The following is a 24082-nucleotide window of genomic DNA, read 5'->3' as shown; positions in this document are numbered from 1 at the left end:
CACGTTCTCCCCATGTCTGCATGGGTTTCCTCTGGGTGCTCCGGTCTCCCCTCTCAGTCCAAAGATGTGCAGGTTAGGTGGATTGGCCATGCTAAATTGCCCTTAGTGTCCAAAAAGGTTAAGTGGGGTTACGGGGATAGGGTGGAGGTGTGGGCTTGAGTAGGGTGTTCTTTACAAGGGCCGGTGCAGACTCGAATGGTCTCCTTCTGCACTGTAAATTCTATGTTATTAAGATTGTGGGGGTGAGGGCAGGCTGGATCCAAAGGAGGCGATCTTTGGGGTATCGGAAGTGACATGGCTGCTGGCGGGGAAGGGGGCCAATGTTCTGGCCTTCGCCTCCATAATTGACCGATGAAGCACTCTTGATCCCTCCTATATTAAAGAATCTTGCTAAATTGGCGCCGGGAGTGGCTGCCTGGCTGAGGGATTTGTGCAGTTTTTTTTCATGGTTGGAAAAGATTAAATTTGAGTTGAGGGGGGAGAAGGGAGGGCCTTAAGACACGGTGGGTGGTGGCTGTTCATGAAAATGTTTGAGGAACTGTTCGTCTCGGGTGGGGGTGGATGGATGGGGGGAGGGGGCAAAAAGGGGGAAAAGTGTATAAACTGTGGACTGAGTTTGTGGAGTGTTTTTGTATATGTTGCTTTTTTTACACGTTTGGAATAAAATACATTTTTTTTTAAGAATTTAATTCCCAGACATAACAATGTTACTCTAAAAGTAATTCCTAAAATGTGTACGGTAGTGGCAAGTGATATAAATTTCCATTGAAACCCATGTAATTAGTTTGTGTGCTTTAGTTGCAAGTTGTTAATAGAACTAATTGAAACTATGAGAGTTAAATTTGTCGGCCTGATTCCCTGATGCAGATTTCCAAAGATAAAATGTGCACTTTCATTTTGTTTGAGAAAGTCCGCATTATTCAAGTATCAACAGAAATAAACCCTTTTGCAATTTACATGTGGTTAGTGGTAATTTTCAAACTAGGTTTTTTACATTTCAGAGAAAGCCTCGAACAGCACAGAGCCCACATCCTCCCTCACCTACCACAACAACCCCGGAACCTGATATTAGCAGTGCCCAGTCACTTCAGGATGCTGCTAGTGTTCACAACAGCACTCCATCAGTAATGTCCACAGGTAAATGTCTCTATTTATCTCTAACCAGTAAGCAAAAATGGACAAAAAAGGTTTTTCCTAATTAACCATTAGAATATTGCATGGTTGTGGTTTTATGCAGTCAATAAAAAGCTACATTATAATATTCTTGATTTGTTCTGTATTAATGACGGAAGATCAGCTGAGCACCCGCTGATCAATTTTGCTCTTGACATTTGAAACTGGGACACTCATCCTGAGGGTAACAATTCATTATGCATTCAGAGAAAAGCTAATGCTTGATTATTCGGAATTGAACTGCAAAAATATACCTCTTACTCTTTTGAATTAATAGAATTAGTTAAATGATCCAAATTATGAGAATTTCCTAAAAGTTTTAATGGTGCATAACAAACACTGTCTGTGCGGAGTCTGCACATCCTCCCCGTGTGTGCATGGGTTTCCTCCGGGTGCTCCGGTTTCCTCCCACAGTCCAAAGATGTGCAGGTTAGGTGGATTGGCCATGATAAATTGCCCTTCGTGTCCAAAATTGCCCTTAGTGTTGGGTTGGGTTACTGGGTTATAGGGATAGGGTGGAGGTGTTGAGCTTGGGTAGGGTGCTCTTTCCAAGAGCCGGTGCAGACTCGATGGGCTGAATGGCCTCCTTCTGCATTGTAAATTCTATAAAATTGAATGCCAAGAAGCCATAACTAAATGTTCGGAAATTTTCATTTTAATGGATTGATTGTTCTATATTAACTTTGTGATTGGCAAGAAAATATTTGGGCCAAGTGGATCCAAGTAGCACATTAAGTTTAATACTTAGATGGTCGTAGTCTAAGTATATCAAAATATCAGATGAATTTTTCAAGATAAATAATTTCTTAATTCATACTTAATTCTTAAACTCCAATCAGATTTCATTATCGCTGTTGTGAAAAACTGCAGATTAGTGCATTAATCCATCATTCTTTCTCATCTTTGAAGTTATCCCCTATGCATGTTATTTTTATATGCAATGAAAGTGATCTCAAGCTTTTTAGTTGTTCAACTATAAAAACAGATGGACTTATTTCACGTCTATATTCTGCTCGTTGTAGTTTATTAAATGTTGCAAAGTAATGGAGCGGCAGTGATTTGAAACTTCACATGACTGACTAAGGTGCTTAGGCTAGAGTGGTTAAATATCTCGCACAAATCATTCGATTGTACTATTGTGCTTAAAGTTTGGAATTTGGTGCAATACTGAATTAGCACACTTTGTCCTTCTATTTGAAATCCAGATCTGAATTTATGCCAGATTGATGAGATGGAAATCCCATCTCACTATTGGATTTAAGGATTACCTGTGCAATGTTTTTTTTCTCCCTCCCAATAAGTTGATTTGCCGCTTCAAGGAACTCGCCATAATTTGACACAAAATGGCAATCCAGTGAAACCAAGAGGATGGAAAGTGGAGGAAAAATGCATTTTGGGGTGCTGTTTTGAAGCTGGCAATTGCTTTTATCTGTGCAGCATCTAACCTTTAAACTCTCAATGCCTGATGTCAAAAACTGTTATTTCTCTTAGCACCAACATCCCTTACCTTTGTAAGGGCAGAAATTACCTAAGTAAAACATTTAAGAGGTCAAGGGATTAAACTAGCCCCTATTAAGTTAGTGTGTGCTCCTAGTTAATATAACTTTTTGACTAGATTAAGGTGAAGCTATATTTAATAGTAGCTGTTTTTGTTACAGTTTGTGTGTACGTTAACAAACATGGAAACTGTGGACCGCACCTGAATAAAAAAAACGTTCAGCAGCTTCCAGATCATTTTGGACCTGGTCCTGTGCCTACAGTGCTTCAACAGGCTGTACAGAGTTGTGTTGATTGTGCCTACCAGGCTAAAACAGTCTTCTCACTTCTTAAGTCTGGACATCATGGTGGAGAGGTAATAACAGGTGAGGGGATCAAGCTACTGCATATACACTTTCATTACAATTATTTAGAGATGTTAGTAAAGAAAGGTTTCTTATTTATGTGAGTGTATCAAAGGAATACCATAAATTGCTTATAAAAATCTCTGAACTTCCCCTGGATATTTCTGTTACAGTTGAAGTGCATTCATATTGCCACTTTCATGAACTCAAGGTGCCTTGTAGCCAATTGGATACTTTTCAGATAGAATCATAGAACGGTTACAGCACAGGAGGAGGCCATTTAGCCCATCGTGTCCATGCTAGCTCTCTGTAAGAGCAGCTCACCTAGTCCCACTTGCCCGCCTTTTTCTTGTAACCTTGCAATTTTCTTTCCTGTTCAGTTAATTATCCAATTCAGTTTTGAAGGCATTGATCAGATTGAATTGAATCTGTCTCCACCCCACACTCAAATGTAGTTATTGTAAAATAATTTCAGAGGAGAAGACTTGATTCTACTGAAAGTAACAATCAAATATTGTATCTTGCATCTGTTCTCCAGCATTAACAAGGTGGAAACAGTTGAATGTTACAAGAGAGTGATTTTTAGTAGTTAGCTCGGAAACATGAGAACTAGGAGCAGGAGTAGGCCGCCTGGCCCCTCGAGCCTGCTCCGCCATTCAATGAGATCATGGCTGATCTTTTGTGGACTCAGCTCCACTTTCGGCCCGAACACCATAACCCTTAATCCCTTTATTCTTCAAAAAACTATCTATCTTTATCTGAAAAACATTTAATGAAGGAGCCTCAACTGATTCACTGGGCAAGGAATTCCAAAGATTCACAACCCTTTGGGTGAAGAGGTTCCTCCTAAGCCCAATCCTAAATCTACTTCCCCTTATTTTGAGGCTATGCCCCCTAGTTCTGCTTTCACCCATCAGTGGAAACAACCTGCCCGCATCTATCCTATCTATTCCCTTCCTAATTTCATATGTTTCTATAAGATCCCCCCCGCATCCTTCTAAATTCCAACGAGTACAGTCCCAGTCTACTCAACCTCTCCTCGTAATCCAGCCCCTTCAACGCTGGGATTAACCTAGTGAATCTCCTCTGCACACCCTCCAGCGCCAGTACGTCCTTTCTCAGGTAAGGAGACCAAAACTGAACACACTATTCCAGGTGTGGCCTTACTAACACCTTATACAATTGCAGCATAACCTCCCTAGTCTTAAACTCCATCCCCCTAGCAATGAAGGACAAAACTCCATTTGCCTTCTTAATCACTTGTTGCACCTGTAAACCAACTTTTGCGACTCATGCACTAGCACACCCAGGTGTCTCTGCACAGCAGCATGTTTTAATATTTTATCATTTAAATAATAATCCCTTTTGCTGTTATTCCTACCAAAATGGATAACCTCACATTTGTCAACATTGTATTCCATCTGCCAGACCGTAGCCCATTCACTTAACCTATCAAAATCCCTCTGCAGACTTCCGGTATCCTCTGCACTTTTTGCTTTACCACTCATCTTAGTGTCGTCTGCAAACTTGGACACATTGCACTTGGTCCCCAACTCCAAATCATCTATGTAAATTGTGAACAATTGTGGGCCCAACACTAATCCCTGAGGGACACCACTAGCTACTGATAGCCAACCAGAGAAACACTCATTAATCCCGACTCTTTGCTTTCTATTAATTAACCAATCCTCTATCCATGCTACTACTTTACCCTTAATGCCATGCATCTTTATCTTATGCAGCAACCTTTTGTGTGGCACCTTGTCAAAAGCTTTCTGGAAATCCAGATATACCACATCCATTGGCTCCCCATTATCTACCGCACTGGTAATGTCCTCAAAACATTCCACTAAATTAGTTAGGCACGACCTGCCCTTTATGAACCCATGCTGCGTCTGCCCAATGGGACAATTTCCATCCAGCTGCCTCGCTATTTCTCCCTTTATGATAGATTCCAGCACCTTCCCTACTACCGAAGTTAAGCTAACTGGCCTTTAATTACCTGCTTTCTGCCTACCTCCTTTTTTTAAACAGTGGTGTCACGTTTGCTAATTTCCAATCCACCAGGACCGCCCCAGAGTCTAGTGAATTTTGGTAAATTATCACTAGTGCATTTGCAATTTCCCTAGCCATCTCTTTTAGCACTCTGGGATGCATTCCATCAGGGCCAGGGGACTTGTCTACCTTTAGCCCCATTAGCTTGCCCATCACTACCTCTTTAGTGATAACAATCATCTCAGGATCCTCACCTGTCATAGCCTCATTTCCATCAGTCACTGGCATGGTTATTTGTGTCTTCCACTCTGAAGACCGACCCAAAAAACCTGTTCAGTTCCTCAGCCATTTCCTCATCTCCCATTTTAAATCTCCCTTCTCATCCTCGAAAGGACCAATATTTACCTTAGCCGCTCTTTTTTGTTTTATATATTTGTAGAAACTTTTACTATCTTTTTATATTCTGAGCAAGTTTACTCTCATAATCTATCTTACTCTTCTTTATAGCTTTTTAGTAGCTTTCTGTTGTCCCCTAAAGATTTCCCAGTCCTCTAGTCTCTCACTAATCTTTGCCACTTTGTATGCTTTTTCCTTCAATTTGATACTCTCCCTTATTTCCTTAGATATCCGCGGTCGATTTTCCCTCCTTCTACCGTCCTTCATTTTTGTTGGTATAAACCTTTGCTGAGCACTGAAAAATCGCTTGGAAGGTTCTCCAATGTTCCTCAACTGTTTCACCATAAAGTCTTTGCTCCCAGTCTACCTTAGCTAGCTCTTCTCTCATCCCATTGTAATCTCCTTTGTTTAAGCACAAAACACTAGTGTTTGATTTTACCTTCTCACTCTCCATCTGTCCTTTAAATTCCACCATATTGTGATCGCTCCTTCGAGAGGATCCCCAACTATGAGATCATTAATCAATCCTGTCTCATTACACAGGACCAGATCTGTACCAAATATTGATATCCGATGTAGACTTGGTAGGCACGTGACTGCAGTCAGGAGTAATTCTTTTAGAGGGTGATTAAATTATAAGGACTAGCTAGCTTCTATCTTTATTCTGTTATATACTTATACTACTGTGCCCTATTTAAGGATGTGGTTTTGTCTGAGATTTTAACTTCCTGTTAAAAGCCCTTATTGGAAATCTTTGAATTATTTTATTAAAATTGTGATTTTAACTGCATGTTTATAATGTTGTTATTGTGTGTGCCTTTTGACCAAGCCTCACCTAAATGTTGGAACGAAGGCTTAATGAATCACCTGTAATTTTTCAAATTAGTTGGCCAACAGTGAGATTTCTACTATATTCAACTGAAAGGTTCTCCAGATCAGTTACATTTTTAAAACTGTATTCTCAACTTGAGTTCATCTTACCATGGATGACAGTTTTGACACAATAAGTGTTTTTTCATGGGTTTCAATCACATAAAGCAAAACTAAAATAATTCTTGATGTGGCACAAACTTGAGAATAATTTGTTGCCTTCAAATGTGAATTGCATTTTAAAATTATTTTTTGGATTGTTATATTTGACCTCTGATTCTGCAACAGAAATTATAGGGCTGAGTGAAAATCTTTAATGGGTTCTACACTACATATATACTGCATGTTAACCCACATGAAGGCTGTCTCACCCTTAATTGTACACATGTTTTCCTAAAATCTTTCATTTCGCCCTCAAAGATACAACTTGTTATCTTTGAAATTCTTCCTCCTCCATTTGTTTTCTAATGCACTGGAATCCACTTTGAATTCACATCATCACTTTTAGCAGGCTTTCACTTTCAGCCTACCTAAATCTTGAAGTTGGTTGAAAAGGGATGTGGAAACAGAGATAAGTTGATTAAAATAAATGGAACATATGAACAAGGAGCAGAAGTAGCCTATTCAGTCCCTCGAGCCTGTTCCGCCATTTAATAAGATCATGGCTAATCATAACCTCAAATCTGCATCCTACCTACCCCCGATAATCTATCCTTCCCTTTTTGAGAATCTATCCACCTCGGCCTTAAAAATATTCAAAGACTCCGTTTCCTCCACCTTTTCAGTAAAAATATTAAAAACTCCGTTTCCACCACCTTTTATGGTACAGTCTTAGCGCTGCTGCCTCATAGTCCCGTGGTCCCGCGCTCAATCCCAACCTTGGGTGACTGCGTGGAGTTTGCACATTCTCCCTGCGTTTATGTGGGTTTCCTCTAGGTGCTCCGGTTTCTTCCCACATGTGCAGGTTAGGTGGATTGGCCATACTAAATTGCCCCTTGGTGTCCAAAAGGTTAGGTGGGGTTGCGGGGATAGGGTGGGGACGTGGGCCTAAATATGGTGCTCTTTCGGAGGCTTGAGGCAGACTTGATTGGCCGAATAGCCTCCTTCTGTATTGTAGTGATTCTATGCTTCTGAGAGAATTCCAAAGACCCACCAGCTTCTTGAGTGAAAAGATTTTGCCACATCTCTGTTTTAAATAGGCAACGCCTTCTTTTTAACCAGTGACCCCTGCTTCTACGTTCTCCCACAAGAGGAAACATCCTCTCCATATCCATCCTGTCAAGACCCCTCAGGATCTTGTATGCTTCAATCAAGTTGCCTTATTCTTTTAAACTCCAGCGAATACAATCTAATTTGTCCAACCTTTCCTCATAAAACAACCCATCCATTGCAGGTATTATTCTGGTAAACTGTCTCTGAACTGCTTCCAGCGCATTCACATCCTTACATAAATAAGGTGACCAGTAATATGCACAGTGCTCCAAATGTGGTCTCAGTAGTGCCCAGTTCAACTGAAGCATAATCACCCTAAGTTTTGTATTCATTTCCCCTCACAATAAACGCTAACATTCTATTTGCTTCCCCAATTGTTTGCTGTGCTTGCGTACTAACCTTTTGTGACACCCAGATCCCTTTGCATTCACACTCTGCAGTTTCTCACCATCTAGATGATGTGCTTTTTATTCTTCCTGCCAAAAAGAGGAATTTCACATTTTCTCATGTTATACTCCATTTACCAGATCTTTGCCCACTCACTTAACCTATCTATATGTTTTTGTAGCCTCCTTTATGTCCTCTTCATAACTTACTTTACTATCTAACTTCATGTCATCAGTAAATTTGACAACCATCCCTTCAATCTGTTCCTCCAAGTCATTTATATAAATTGTGAACAGTTGAGGTCCCAGCATTGCTCCTCTTGCACATCACTCTTTACATCATGCCAACCTGAAAAAGACCCATTTATGCCTACTATGCTTCCTGTTAGCTAGCCAATCTTCTATGCATGCTAATATGTTACCCCCTACACAATTGGGTTTTATTTTCCACAATAACCTTTGATGTGACACTTGATCAAACTTCTTCAGGAAATCTGTACAATATACCCACTAGTTCTCCCTTATCCACAGCACTGGTTTATTTCCTGTTTCCATTTCCTGGTTTATAGCTGCTTCTGGGAAGGTACTTCTAGCTTCTATAGAAGACTGATGCAAAATACCTGTTCAATTCATCTGTCATCTCTTTGGTTTCCATTATCAATTCTCCAGACTCTTTATAGGGCTAATGCTTATTTAAACTCCTTGTTTTCATTTTTGGGGGTAGCTTTCTCCTGTACCCTAATTTATCTCTCCGTATTAATCTTTTAATCATCCTTTGCTGTTCCTTATATTTTGTTCAGTTTTCTGATCTCCCACCTGTCTTTGCACAATTATATGCTTTTCTTTAAGTTTGATACTATCTTTAACCTTCCTAGTTAACCATGGATCATGGGTCCTTCCCTTTGAATTGTTCTTAATCATTGGAATGTATTTATTATGTGCATTCTAAAATATCCCCTTAAATGTTTGCCACTGCATCTCTATTGATGTATATCTTAACCTAATTTGCCAATTCACTTCAGGCAGCTCTGCTTTCATGCCTCATAATTGTCCATATTTGAGTTTAAAGACCCCCTCCTCTCTCCCTCAAACTGAATGTAACATTCTATCATATTATGGTTTCTGCTACCTAGGAGAGCCTTCTCTGAGATCATTAATTATTCCCATCATGTTGCACAATACCTGGTCTAATATAGCATGGTTGGCTCCAGAACATGCTGTTCCCCAAGAATCTATCCCAGAAACATTCTTTGAAACTCCACAACTAGGCTACCTTTGCCCATCTGACTTTTCCATTCTGTATGTAGAGTAAAACCTCCCATTATTATTTACGTGCTTTTCTATTGAGCTGCAATTATTTCTTCCTTTTTGCTCCACAATACCATGTGATTACTGTTCGGGAAATAGTAATGACTTGTTGACCTGCTTACAAAGGAGCAATTGAAGGTATATATGCCTTGATGTAAGGCTCTACTGTGGCTTTGTCCAAGTATTTATTCCCCAGTGTACAACTAAAATGAAACTTCACAATTTTTTTTTAATAAACATTTTATTGAGGTATTTATGGTTTTATAACAACAGAAGAAACACTGTACATGCAAATATATACATAGTGCAAAAGCCATCTTCCTCCCTCACAGGTCCCACCTTTACTAACACCCTACTCTAAACTAAACTAAACCCGACGCCCCCCCCCCCCCTCCCCCACCTTCTGCTGACGGTTAATTTTCCCCAAAGAAGTCGACGAACGGTTGCCACCTCCGGACGAACCCTAACAGTGACCCTCTCAAGGCAAACTTGATTTTCTCCAAACAGAGAAAGCTAGCCATGTCAGATAGCCAGGTCTCCGACTTCGGGGGCTTTGTATCCCTCCATGCTAATAATATCCGTCTCTGGGCTACCTGGGAAGCAAAGGCCAGAACGTCTGCCTCATTCTCCTCCTGGATGCCCGGGTCTTCCGACACTCCGAAAATCGCCACCTCTGGACTTGGTGCCACCCTTGTTTTCAACACGTTGGACATGACATACGCAAGCCCCTGCCAGAATCCCCTAAGCTTTGGGCATGCCCAGAACATATGGACATGGTTCGCTGGTCCTCCCACACACCTTGCGCACCTATCTTCTATCCCAAAGAACCTGCTCATACGGGCCACTGTCATGTGGGCCCGGTAAACAACCTTAAACTGTATCAGGCTGAGTCTGGCACATGGTGTGGATGCGTTGACTCCACTCAACGTGTCTGGGCAGAGACCATCCTCTATCTCTCCTCCTACCTCCTCTTCCCATTTGCGTTTCAACTCCTCGGTCTGTGTCTCCTCTGACCCCATGAGTTCCTTGTGAATGTCAGAAACCCTCCCTTCTCCCACCCACATTCTGGAAACTACCCTGTCCTGTATCCCCTTGACGGTAGGAGCGGGAAGGTTGAGACCTGCCTGCATAGGACGTCCCGTGCCTGTAGGTAACTAAACTCATTCCCTCTCGTCAATTCAAATTTCTCCTCCAACTCCCTCAGGCTGGAAAAGCTCCCCTCTATAAACATATCCCCCATCCTCTCAATCCCTGCACTCTGCCATCACCAGAACCCTCCATTCAGCCGGTGATTATTGCAGATTGGAGACAAGACCGAATCTCCCTCCACTCCCACATGTCTCCTCCATTGCCCCAGACTCTCGGGGCCGCTACCACCACGGGGCTGGTGGAGTACCTTGCCGGCGGGAACGGCAGAGGCGCCGCTACCAATGCCCCCAAACTAGTGCCCTTGCATGATGCCGCCTCCACTCGCTCCCACCCACTTCCTAATCATGGCTATATTCGCCGCCCAATAATAATTGCTAAAGTGCGGCAGCGCCAGCCCGCCCTCCCCCCCCCCCGGCTCCGCTCCAGCATCCCCTTTTTTACTCGCGGGGTCTTACCCGCCCATACAAAGTCAGTGATCATCTTATTAACCCGTTTAAAAAAGGACCATGGAATGGGGAGACACTGAAACACAAACGGGAATCTCGGGAGGACCGTCATTTTCACTGTCTGCACCCTTCCAGCTCGTGACAACGGGAGCACGTCCCTCCTTCGGAAATTGTCCTTCATTTATCTACTAGTCGGGCCAGATTTAACTTGTGTAGCCGTTCCCATCCCCACGCCACCTGGATGCCTAGGTACCGAAAGCTTCCCCCTATCACCCTAAACGACAGCTCCCCCAATCGCCTCTCCTGTCCCCTTGCCTGGATCGCGAACATCTCACTTTTCCCAATGTTCAATTTATAACCCGAACACCGGCCAATTTTCCCCAGAATCCTCATAATTTCTTCCATCCCTTCTAGTGGGGAGGAGCAGGTCGTCTGTGTATAGCGAGACTCTGTGTTCCACTCCTCCCCCCCGAACCCCCCTCCCTCCCTCCATCCCTCCCTCCCACCGGATCAGTCCTTTCCAGCCCCTTGAGGCTCTCAACGCAATTGCCAGCGGCTCTATGGCCAGCGCAAACCGCAGTGGGGAGAGGGGGCATCCCTGTCTCGTCCCCTGGTGCAGCCCGAAATAGTCCGATGTTGACTTGTTCGTCCGTACGCTCGCCACAGGAGCCTGATACAGCAGTCTGACCCAGCCAATGAAGCCACGCCCAAGTCCAAACCGCCCCAGTGCCTCCCACAGATATTCCCATTCCACCCGATCAAATGCCTTCTCTGCGTCCATTGCGACCACTACCTCCACGTCCCTCTCCTCTGGGGTCATCATGATCACATTCAGCAACCTTCTTACATTGGCCGCCAACTGCCTACCCTTAACGAATCCCGTCTGGTCCTCCCAGTCACGCCCGGAACGCAGTCTTCAATCCTAGAGGACAAGATTTTGGCCAACAGTTTGGCGTCTATATTTAGTCGGGAGATCAGCCTGTAGGACCCCCATAGATCCTGGTCCTTGTCCCACTTCAGGATCAATGAGGTAGTGGCCTGTGACATCGTCGGGGGAAGCATCCTGCGCTCCCTTGCCTCATTAAATGTCCTCCTCAACAGCGACCCCAATATCCCAGAGAACTTTTTATAAAACTCCACAGGGTACACGTCCAGCCCCGGGCTATACCCGACTGCATGGCCTTCAGGCCATCTGCTATTTCCTCCAACCCAACCGGGGCCTCCAGCTCTTCTACCAACCTCTCGTCCACCTTCGGAAACTTTAGCCCCCCTAAGAATTACCTCAACCCCTCCGGCCCAGGTGGGGCTTCCGACTCATACAACCTGCTGTAAAACTCCTTAAACGCTTTATTAACCACCGCTGAATCTCCGACCTGGTTCCTGTCCCCATCCCTTACTTTCCCAATCTCCCTGGCTGCCTCCCTCTTTCTGAGCTGCTGCGCGAACATTCTGCTAGCCTTATCTCCGTATTCATAAATCGCCCCCCTCGTCTTCCTCAGCTGCTCCACCGCCTTCCCTGTAGTTAACAAGCCAACCTCTGCCTGTAGCCTCCGTCGCTCCCTTAGAAGCCCTGCCTCTGGGGTCTCAGCATACCTCCTGTCGATCTGCAGTATCTCCTTTATCAGTCGGTCCATCTCTGCTCTGTCTGCCTTCTCCCTGTGGGCCCGTATCGAGATCAACTCCCCTCTAACCACCGCCTTCAATGCCCCTCAGACCACCGCCGCCAAAACTTCACCTGTGTCGTTAACTTCCAGGTAGTTCTGAATACATTTCCTCAGCGGCCCACACACCTCCTCATCCTCTAAAAGTCCCACGTCCAGTCTCCAGTGCGGGCGTTGGCCACCCACCTTGCTCACCTGTAGGTCAACCCAGTGCAGGGCATGATCTGAAATTATGATCGCCGAATACCCAGTGTCCACTACCCCCGTCAGTAGAGCCCGGTTCAAAATAAAAAAAGTCAATCCGGGAGTACACTTTATGCACATGTGAGTAGAAGGAGAACTCCGTCACTCTCGGCCGCCCAAATCTCCATGGGTCCACCTCCCCCATTTGCTCCATAAACCCCTTTAGTTCCTTTGCCATTGCTGGCACCCTGCCTGTCCTTGAGCTCGACCGGTCTAGCCCTGGGTCAATGACTGCGTTAAAGTCTCCCCCCCCCCCCAATGACCAACTTGTGCGAATCCAGGTCCGGGATCTTCCCCAACATCCTCTTTATGAAATCCACATGTTACCAATTTGCCGCGTACACTTTCACGAGCACCACCGGCAACCCCTCCAGCTTCCCACTAACCATAATATAATCGCCTCCCACATCCGCAACTATTCTTCCCGCCTCGAATGACACTCGCTTGTTAATCAGGATCGCGACCCCTCTAGTCTTAGAGTCCAGCCTCGAGTGAAAAACCTGTCCGACCCATCCCTTCCTTAATCTAATCTGATCAGTTACTCTAAGGTGCATCTCCTATAACATTACCTTAAGGTGCGTCTAATATAACATTACCACGTCTGCCTTCAGCCCCCTCAAATGCGTGAACACGCGTGCCCTCTTAACCGGCCCATTTAGCCCTCGTACGTTCCATGTAATCAGCCTGGTTGGGGGGCTTATCGTCTCTCTTTCTCTCTCCCCCCCCCCCCCCCCCCCCCCCCCCCCCCCCGATCAGCCATCACCTTTCTTGGGCCAGTCTCCAGCCCGCGCCCCACACATCTGCCGGCCTGCGCCCAGGCAGCCTCCACCCCCGACCTCCTTTTTGTCCCACAGCAAAAGTCCCTCCCCCATCAGCAGAACATTCCCCCCCCCCTCCCTAGTAACAGCACTCTATAAACCAACCCTTTCAGCAAGCATAACATCTGCTCACCCCCCACTGTGCTTCCGTGAGCTAGCCTGCCCAGCTAGCTTGTTGACCTGTCCATGGCGCCAGACATTCTCCCACCTATTGCCCCCCCCCCCCGGGCTCGGACACACATTCAAAAGAAAAACAATCCCAACACAATTGCCCGAAAGAAACACGGGGAAAAAAAAATCCAATAGAAGATCCAACATCAAACATTCACACCTCCATCCCCCATCAGTGCAAATTCAAACTTTAACTCACATAGCTCTGCAACAGGCCCCAACTCAATACAGAAGGCATTACAAATAACATCCGAAAAACAAGAAACGTTTTTTTAACATGAACGCTGCAGCGAGGATGGTTAACACGATCGTGGTGATCAAGCTGCCAAGATCCTCAGGACTTCAGTCCGCCACCAGCCCTTTCCTTCTAACGAAATCCATTGCTTCCTTGGGCAACTCAAAATAAAATGTTGCTCCTCATGGGGGTGGGTGATGGGGCTCCCCCGTGCGCGGCTTCCTTGCGAGCGCTCTGTGAGCCCTGTCCACCTCCAAGGGTCGGGAGAACGTCCCATCCCCCAGTAACTTCTCGAACATGCCCACTATGTATGCCCCTGCGTCCGTTCCTTCGGACCCCTCCGGGAGACCAACTATTCTCAAGTTCTGCCAGCAGGACCTATTCTCTAGGTCCTCCACCTTCTCCAGGAGCCTTTTCTGCTGGTCTCTCAGCATCCCCACCTCCAACTCCACTGCTGTTTGATGTTCCTCCTGCTCAGTCAGCGCCTTCTCCACTTTCTGGATCGCCCAGTCTTGAGCATCCAGTCTAAGTTCCAGCCGCGCAATCGATTCCTTAATCGGGTCCAAGCATTCCTGTTTCTGCTTGGCAAAGCCCTCCTGTAGGAACGGCATCAGCTGTTCCGTCGACTGCTGGGTCGTCAAGCCAAGACCCCGGTTGTCCACCATGCTTTCTCCCGCTGCAGCTTCAGCCCAAGCCTTCTCTGTTCGCCTATTTCTTCCTTTGCGAGCACTTATGGTCCCCCTCTCCATGCACTGATGTAGGAATCCACTTCACAATTGCCTCCACCATCAATTTACTGAATCAAGTCCGACAAAAAATCGGGGGCAAAGGTCCGACCCGAGCGGGAGCCACCAAATGTGCGACCTACTCCTTCATAGCCGCCACCGGAAGTCCAAACTTCGCAATTTATAGCCACCCAGTTGAAGCTACTGTCTTCAACCACTTGCTAAGGCTTGAGAGCTGATTGCAAAGCTTGAAACATTTTAAAATACCACTTGTTGCTCAAATGGTGCTATGTTTAAGGAACTGTATGAAAATGAAATGAAAATCGCTCATTGTCACAAGTTGGCTTCAAATGAAGTTACTGTGAAAAGCCCCTAGTCGCCACATCGGTGCCTGTTCGGGGCTATAAATGTACAAGTCATATTTAAGATGTAACTTCACAGGGCTACATTTTGTGGCTGTGTAATTCAAGATGAAGCATTTTGTTCTGTATCTCAATTCCAGATGAAACCAAAAGCTCTTCAATCACTCCTCTGAGTTTGTATTGGCATTTATTTTATTCCGTATCACTTTCTATAATTCCAATCTAAATTTATGATCAGTAGTCTTAAGATTGTAACACTAACATGCTATTTTTGTTAACTTCCCAGATAATTTTGAAACTTGGGCAAACAAGTAGATTTATTTTAAATCTGAGACTTGTAAACAAAGTGAAGTAATTTTTTTTAAAGGTTCTGTACTTGATTCATATTTAATTAATTTTTTTTCTAGTGCTACTGAAATGTTTTGCACTTAAGTCCAACAAACACTACTTTTTTTTCCTTTTGTAGCCACATTTGATGGAGAGAAACACACTGTGAAGCTTCCATCTGTGAATAGCGTCTCGTTTGTTTTGAGATTTCTGGAGAAACTCTGTTACAGTCTGCAATGTGAGAACCTCTTTAGCAGCCAACCTTTCAGCCCTTATGTGGGTAATGCACACAGTCCAACAGAATATGAGAGAGTTAAAACAGGTAAAGAAGACTATTTCAATTAAGAAATAAATAAAACTTAGGATTTTACATTCAAACTGCAGATCTTTCTAATATAAATCTGTGCAACAGCCAATCCAGCACATTAATTAGTTAGTTGCTAATTTTTCCTGGAAAGCTAAAAGTGAAAATCTCAGCCAATTGAAGTACATTTACAGATAGATGTTAGTAAACTGGCTACATCCTTACCAGTCACGTTTTCTTCCTAATTTTTGGTGAGATGGTGGGGAAAAAAGGAAAAGATATTAAGGTAAATAAGTCTCCTGGGCCGGATGGGATTTACCCGAGAAAACTGAGGGAAGCGAGGGAGGAAATTGCTGGGGCCTCGACTGACATCTTTGCATCCTCATTGGTGACAGGTAAGATCCCAGAGGCTGTTTAAGAAAGGTAGCAGGGATAATCCTGGAAACTATAGGCTGGTGAGCCTCACATCGGTAGTAGGTAACTTATTGGAGAGCAATCTTAGGGACAGGATTTATACCCACTTGGAAACAAATGGACTCGTAAGTGATAGCCAGCATGGTTTTGTGAAGGGGAGGTCGTGCCTCACTAATTTGATCGAGTTTTTTGAGGAGGTGACAAAGATGATTGATGTGGGGAGGGCAGTGGATGTTGTTCACATGGACATCAGTAAAGCCTTTGACAAGGCGCCTCATGGCAGACTGGTACAAAGGGTGAAGTCATGGGATCAGAGGTGAGGTGGTAAGATGGATACAGAACTGGCTCGGTCACAGAAGGCAAAGGGTAGCAGTAGAAGGGTGTTTTTCTGAATGGAAGATTGTGATGAGTGGTGTTCCACAGGGATCTGTGCTTGGGCCTCTGTTGTTTGTAGTGCACATAAATGATTTGGAGGAAAACGTAGCCGGTCTGATTAGTAAGTTTGCGGATGTCACCAAGGTTGGTGGAGTGGCAGATGGTGTTGAGGATTGTCAGAAGATACAGCAGGACATGGATAGACTTGGGCAGAGAAATGGCAAATGGAGTTTAATCTGGACAAATGTGAGGTAATGCGTTTTGGTAGGTCTAACACAAGAGGGGAAATGTACCATAATGGCAAAATTCTTAGGAATATAGAAAGTCAGAGAGATCTGGGCATGCATGTCCATAGATCTTTGAAGGTGGCAACATAAGTGGGCAAGGCAGTCAAAAAAGCATACGGAATGCTTGCCTTCATTGGACGGGGCATCGAGTATGAAAACTAGCAAGTCATGCTACAGTTGTATAGAACCTTGGTAAGGCCGCACATGGAATATTGCACACAATTCTGGCCACCACACTACCAGAAGGATGTGGAGGCTTTGGAGAGGTTACAGAGTATGTTTACCAGGATGTTGCCTAGTCTAGAGGGTGTTAGCTATGTGGAGAGACTAAATAGACTCAGGCTATTTTCATTAGAAAGAAGGAGGTTGAGGGGTGACCTGATGGAGGTCTACAAGATTATGAGGGGTATGGATAGAGTGGATGGGCAGGCACTCTTTCCCAGGATGGAGGGGTCAGTCATCAGGGGACATAGGTTTAAGGTCCGTGGGGCAATGTTTAGAGGAGATGTGCGAGGCAGGTATTTTACCCAGAGGGTGGTGGTTGCCTGGAATGCGTTGCCAGGAGAGGTTGTGGAAGCAGATACATTAACGGTGTTTAAAAGGCATCTTGACAAACACATGGATTAGATTTGTATAGAGGGATATGGCACAGTGAGGTGCTGAGGGTTTTTGCAAAGGTTGGTATCATGACCGGTACAGGCTAGGAGGGCCGAAAGGCCTGTTCCTGTGCTGTATTGTTCCTTGTTCTTTGTTTTGTTCTTTGAAAGTTGAACTGATTCCGCACTGCTTCACCTTAACTTTCTGTTTGTGTGCTCAATATTTTCTTAGTATCCCCTCTAGGTTTCTCTTTGTCGTGCCATCTTCATCTCCCCTTCTCAGCTCTTCAGTAACAATAGTTCCAAGTTTTGGAATGTCAGTTGTTGTCAATTATTTCATTTCAGTGGAAGATTATTAAAGCTTTGCATGCATTTTCCAATCCGAGAAGAAAACCTTGTGCATGACATTCATTTCTCAAAGGAAAACATACCGATCTGAGGTGGTGCAGTTGATTTTTTGGATGAAGTGATGTATAGATAGGGACGTGAAAAGGCTCCCGAGTGGCTGCTGGGCTTCATGTACCCACTATTTGTCTGAGGTGCAGCGCAGATACCAAATTAACAATGTGCTAGTGGACTTCCGGTGGTGGCTATGAGGGAGTAGGTCGCACATTTGGTGGCTCCCGTTTCGGTCGGACTTTTGGACCTGTTCCCCTGACTTTTTTTGCGCTTTTGAGCGCGGAACTGGAAAGAAATAGTACTCAGGCACTGAACCGATACAGAATTCTATGGACTTAAGAAGCCAGAGGGACCGTAAACAGCAGAAGAAGTGGTCAAGCAAGGGCAGGGTGGAGGCTGTGAGAGAGACCAATATGGCCGATGATCAGAGCAAGGCGCCGACAGCCCAGCCTACAATGGAGCAACTGCTACAGGCCATGCAGGAGGGCTTTTTAGCTCTGAAGCGCGATAACTTGGAGCCGCTCCAGAAGTCGATGGACCGATTGGGGAAAAAAGACTAGATGATCAGGCTGAGAAGCTCCTGAAGCTGGAGAAGACGGTGGAGGAGCAGGCCGACTTTCAAACTGTGGCGGACGTGGAGATTCGGAGGTTGAGGGATCAGCAAAAAATGCTCCTGGAAAGGCTGGAGGACCTGGACAACAGATCTCGCCGGCAGAAGGGGCTGAGGGGCTGGATGCTGCCGCGTATGTGGAGGGTATGTTTCAGAAGCTGCTGGGGAATGAGGTGTTCCCTCGCCCGCCAGTCCGGGTGGACAGGGCACAGAGTGCAGGTGAGGCAGCCGCGACAAGGGGGTCCCGCACGAGCGATGGTGGTCCGGTTCCACAGGTACCTGGACAAGGAGCGGGTTCTGCAATGGGCCAAGAGCACACGAAGCTGTACTTGGAACAATAGCACCCTGCGTGTTTACCAAGTCCTGAGTACTGAGGTGGCCAAGAGGAGGGGAGACTACAGGCAGGTGAAGGAGATTTTGTATAAGAACAAGGTGAAATTCGGGCTGCTTTTTCCGGCGTGACTGTGGGTTACCTGTGAGAGTCAGCACCACTATTTCGAGGAACCCGAGGAGATGATGAACTTTGTTAAGAAGCAAGGGCTGGCCCTGAGCTGAGGACTCTTGGACTCATGATAGAATTTTTAAGTCTATTTTGTTTCACTCTCGCTATGAGAGATGCCCGCATGCTTGGGCCCGTTCTTTTTGTTTTTCCGACCTTTTTAGGTGAATATATTTTGGTTGCGATGTGTTTTTCTTGTTCTTTTTCGTGGTTTCCTTGAATGTCTCCTTTTTGGTCACTTCTGTAGAGTATTTGTTTAAGCGGGACTGGTTTGGGGAAGTGGTATGGATGGGCCAGGGGGGAGGGGAGCCAGGGATCTGCTGACGAGGATGGAAAAGGGACATGGCAAAAGTGGGGAGGTCATGGGTGAAGCCGGCCAGGAGACGGCCAGAGGATGCCGCGACACATGGCTGGGGGGCTGGCCAAGGAAAGGGAATGGCTGATCGGCAAAGGGGGGGGGGTGAAGTGTCCCCCAACCAGGCTGATCAAATGGAATGTTAGAGGGCTAAACGGGCCAGTGAAGAGTTCGCGCATTTGCGGGTTCTGAAGGCGGACGTAGCCATGCTGCAGGAGATGCACCTGAAAGTGGCAGACCAGGTTAGGCTAAGGAAGGGCTGGGTTAGTCGGGTCTTTCATTCGGGGCTCGACACTAAGACTAGGGGGGGTTGCGATCCTGATTAATAAAAGGATTCAATTTGAGGCGGAGGGTACAGTTGCGGACGGGGGCGGCAGATTTGATATGGTTAGGGGTAAGCTCGATGCGGTGAGAGTAGTCTTGGTTAGTGTGTATGCCCCTAATTTGGATGTGGATTTTTTTCAGGCGGTTGCTAGGGAAGATCCCCGACTTGGACTTGCGCAAACTGATCATGGGTGGGGACTTTAACACAGTGCTGGACCCGAGCCTGGATCAGTCGTGTTCAAAAACTGGCAGGTTGCCAGCGATGGCAAAGGAACTGAGAGGGCTCATGGAGCAAATGGGGGGAGCTGATCCGTGAAGATTTAGCCGGCCGTCGGCTAGGGAGTTTTCGTACTATTCCCACGTACACAAGGTGTATTCCCGAATTGATTTGTTTATCATGAGTAGGGACTTGCTGGCCGGGATGGTGGGGGTAGAATATTCGGCAATTGCCATATCGGACCATGCTCTGCACTGTGTAGATCTACAGATTTGTAAGGATAGCTTTCAGAACCCACAATGGAGTCTGGGAGTTGGATTGCTAGCGGGCGAGGTGGTGTGTGAGAGACTCAGGAGATGCATGCAGAGTTACCTGCAGGTAAATGATACCGGACAAGTCTCAGCAGCGGTGCACTGGGAGGCACTGAAGGCAGTGGTGAGACGGGAGCTGATCTCAATCCGGCTCATAGGGACAGGACAGATAGGGCAGAAACGGACCAAATGGTTAAGGAAATTTTACAGACAGACAGGAGCTGCGCGGGGTCCCTGAGGCTAGAGTTACTCAGGAAACGACAGAGGCTGCAGGCCGAGTTCAGGGTGCTGACTACAAGCAAGGCCGTAGAGCAGCTTAGAAAGGCAAAAGGCGTGATATATGAGCATGGAGAGAAGGCCAGCAGAATGCTCGCACAGCAACTAAGGAAGAGAGAAGCCGCTAGAGAGATGGGAAGGATAGCGGATGGGGAGGGAAATCTGGTGGGGGACCTGCAGGGCTGAACAAGATGTTTAGGCACTTTTATAGTAAGCTGTACACTTCGGAACCCCCCAGGGGACCGGAGGGGATGAGGCGATTCCTGGACGGACTGACCTTCCCAAGAGTGGGTAGGAGGATGGTAGATGGACTGGGGGCGCTGGTCAGGATCAAAGAGGTATTGGGGGGCCTGAAGGTCATGCAGTCGGGTAAAGCCCCGGGGCCGGATGGGTATCCGGTGGAGTTTTATAAAAGGTTTGCCTAGATAGAGGGGCCGGTGCTGGTCAGGGTTTTGATCGAGGCAAGAGACAGAGGGGTTCTACCCCAGACGATGTCGCAGGCCACTATTTCGCTCATTCTGAAACGGGATAAAGACCCGGAGGCTTGTGTGTCTTACAGGCCGATCTCTTTGGTCAACGTAGACGCTAAATTACTGGCCAAGATCTTGGCGACTAGAATTGAGGACTGTGTACCGGATGTAATTGCGGAGGACCAAACTGTGTTCATAAAGGGTAGGCAACTGGTGGCCAATCTAAGAAGGCTGCTTAATGTGATTATGATGCCCCGGAGAGCAGGGAGGCAGAGATAATGGTAGCTATGGATGCGGAAAAGGCTTTTGACCGGGTCGAGTGGGACTATCTGTGGGAGGTCCTGGGAAGGTTTGGGTTCGGGGAGGGGTTCATTGACTGGGTTAGGCTGTTATATCAGGCCCCAGAGGCTAGTGTAAGGACGAACAGGACGACATCAGATTATTTCAGACTGCACCGCGGGACAAGACTGGGTTGCCCCCTCTCCCCACTGCTGTTCGCGCTGGCCATAGAGCCCTTGGCAATTGCATTGTGAGCTTCAAGGGACTGGAAAGGGCTGGTTCGGTGGGGGGGGGGGGGGGGGGAGTGGAACATGAAGTCTCGTTATACGCGGATGATCTGCTGTTATACGTATCGGCCCCAATGGCGGAGATAGACGGTATCATGGAAACCCTGAGGGAATTTGGCCGGTTTTCAGGATATAAACTGAACGTGGCTAAGAGCGAGTTGTTCACTTCCGGTGACGGCGGGCGGGAGGCGGCCGCACAATGGAGAGCCCCCGCTCGGGAACGGCAATTTTGGGGCTTTAAGCCCGGTCCCAGGGTCCGCGGAGGCAGCAGAAGAAGGGAGAAGGCACGGAGGAGGCACTGAGAAGACACAGGAGGAAAAAAAGAACAAAGAAAAATGTCGAGGGTGAGCAGAAAAACGGCCGAAAAAACCCCAGCTGGAGGTCCGTTGGGGAGTTGAAAGGTCACCGCGGGGTCACCAGGAAAAATGGAGGCTGGAGCACCAGGGAAGGCCGCACTGCTTACGGCTGAAGAAATAACCAAGGTGATGGCTGCGGAATTTGAAAAGCAGTTGGCACAGATTGCGAAATGCATGGAGACGGTGAGGAAGGAGATGAGGGAGGCTTTGAGTGTGCTGGTGGAGGAGGCGGTTTCCCCAGTGAGGACGGAGGTGGCGAGTGCAGTGGCGGAGGTGCGAGAGCAAGGGGAGGCGCTGAAGGAAGTGGAGGAGACTGTATTGCAGCACGGTGATCAACTTACCTCGATGGGGAAAGAGATGCGGAAGGTGATGGACACGAACAAGAATCTGCGAGGAAAAATGGAAGACCTGGAAAACAGATCCAGGTGACAGAATTTGAGGATTGTGGGGCTGCCTGAAGGAGTTGAAGGACCGAAGCCGACTGAGTATTTTGCCGCGATGCTGGCAAAACTACTGGGGGAGGGGGAGGACCCCTCCCGATATGAACTGGATCATGCTCATCGGTCGTGGAGGCCTGTACCAAAGGCGAGTGAGCCGCCAAGGGCAGTGACTCTGTGCTTCCGTAAGTACAAGGTGAAGGAGAAGGTCCTGAGCTGGGCCAAGCAGAAGCGGGTGGTGCAGTGGGCTGGAGCTGGTATACGTGTATACCAGGACTTTACGGTGGAGCTGGCAAGGAGGCGGGCTGCCTTCAACCGGGTGAAGAGGGCACTGTACATTAGCAAGGTGTGGTGCGGCATTGTATATCCAGCGAAGCTGAGGGTGACTTACAAGCTCAGGGACTTTTATTTTGTAACGGTGGAAGCAGCGGAGGAGTTTGCGAAAGCAGAAGGACTGTGGCAGAACTGACAAACTGAGGAATGGCCATGTGCCGATGTAACCTCATGACTATATTTTCTTCTTTTTTGTATCACTGCGCCCGGGTGTAGAGACTAAAGGAGCCAATGTGGTATATATTTGGACGAGGGAAGGGACGGGACTTTCACTCAAAATGAGAGTTCTTTGGGGTGTAGGTGGATAGGTGGGGTTTGTGTGCTAAAAGGGGATCGTTGGGCTTTCCTGGGGCCGGGCAAGTGGGAAAGGGACCGGGGGGGGGGGGCTCCACGCTGGCCGGTGTGTGCCAGCCAGTGAACTGGAGTGAGGTGGGGGGAGGGTCTGCGGCCATCGGAGCCTGGCAGAACAGGGTCCGAGTGGGGTAGCCGGGGTGGAAAGTTGTGGGGGAAGGAACCGAGGGTAGGGGGAGGTGTTTTACAAGAGGCAGTGGACGGGAGGAGCTGGAGGAGTGGGGGGTGGGGGGGTGGGAGCTGTGTAAGATTAAGGGTGACTACGGGTAATCCCTGATTTATTTTTGTCATTTGTTTATGTAAACATGTGGGTTGAGGTTTGGGGGTAGATGGGATCGTTGTTGTTATTATGGGGACTGACATATCTTGCTGATTATTGTTTATTGTTGATAGATGTAAATGTGGGAGAAAATGTGAAAATGGAGGAGAATTTAAAAAAAATGTTTTTAAAAAAGAGCGACTTGTTCGTAATTCAGGCAAGGGGGCAGGCGAGTAGGTTGAAGGGATTGCCGTTCAGGCTGGTAGGAGAAAGCTTCAGATACTTGGGGATACAGGTGGCACGGGACTGGGGCGAGTTACATGGGCTCAACTTGTCCCGACTGGTGGAACACGTGAGGGAGGAGGTTCGGAGTTGGGATGCGCTCCCGCTGTCACTAGCGGGAGGGTGCAGACTGTTAAGATGACGATTCTCCCGAGATTCATGTTCGTATTTCAGTGTCTCTCCGTTTTCATCCCGAGGTCCTTCTTTAAGAGGCTGAATAAAATTATCCTGGGATTTGTCTGGGCGGGGAAGTCCCCACGGGTGAGGAAGGTGATGCTCGAAAGGAACAGAGGGGAAGGGGGGTTGGCGTTGCCGAACTTCAACTACTACTGGGTGGCCAACATAGCGATGATAAGGAAATGGATGATGGGTACGGGGTCAGTTTGGGAGCGGATGGAGGCTGCTTCGTGCAGGGGCACCAGTTTGACAGCCCTGGTTACGGTGCCTCTGCCGCTCCTGCCGGCACGGTACTCCACCAGCCCTATAGTGGTAGCGGCCCTTCAGATCTGGGGCCAGTGGAGGAGGCATATAGGGGAAGTGAGCGCAGCGGTGTGGACCCCAATCTGCAGTAATTACCGATTTGCCCCAGGGAACGTGGACGGTGGGTATCGACTGTGGCGGAGGGCGGGATTGCGAGGGTGGGTGATCTGTTCTTGGAAGGGAGTTTCCCGAGCATGAGGGCGTTGGAGGAGAAGTTTGGGCTGGCGGGAGGGAATGACTTTAGATACTTGCAGGTCCGGGAT

General features: G+C 47.0%; 1 protein-coding gene across 1 annotated transcript in view; it reads left to right on the top strand.

Annotated features, from left to right (window-relative positions):
* Nucleotides 1-24082, top strand: part of LOC140428106 (sex comb on midleg-like protein 2) — a 236940-nt gene that overhangs the window by 202462 nt on the left and 10396 nt on the right. The window contains exons 9-11 of the mRNA XM_072514172.1: nt 1002-1137; nt 2832-3035; nt 15458-15640. Of these exons, the coding sequence (XP_072370273.1) occupies nt 1002-1137; nt 2832-3035; nt 15458-15640 (523 nt within the window). The remainder of the gene's footprint in view (nt 1-1001; nt 1138-2831; nt 3036-15457; nt 15641-24082) is intronic.

The sequence above is a fragment of the Scyliorhinus torazame genome, chromosome 8, assembly GCF_047496885.1.
Source record: "Scyliorhinus torazame isolate Kashiwa2021f chromosome 8, sScyTor2.1, whole genome shotgun sequence".
Classification (NCBI taxonomy): domain Eukaryota; kingdom Metazoa; phylum Chordata; class Chondrichthyes; order Carcharhiniformes; family Scyliorhinidae; genus Scyliorhinus; species Scyliorhinus torazame.
The sequence above is the reverse complement of the archived record's forward strand: the minus strand, read 5'-3'. Positions and strand labels throughout refer to the sequence as shown.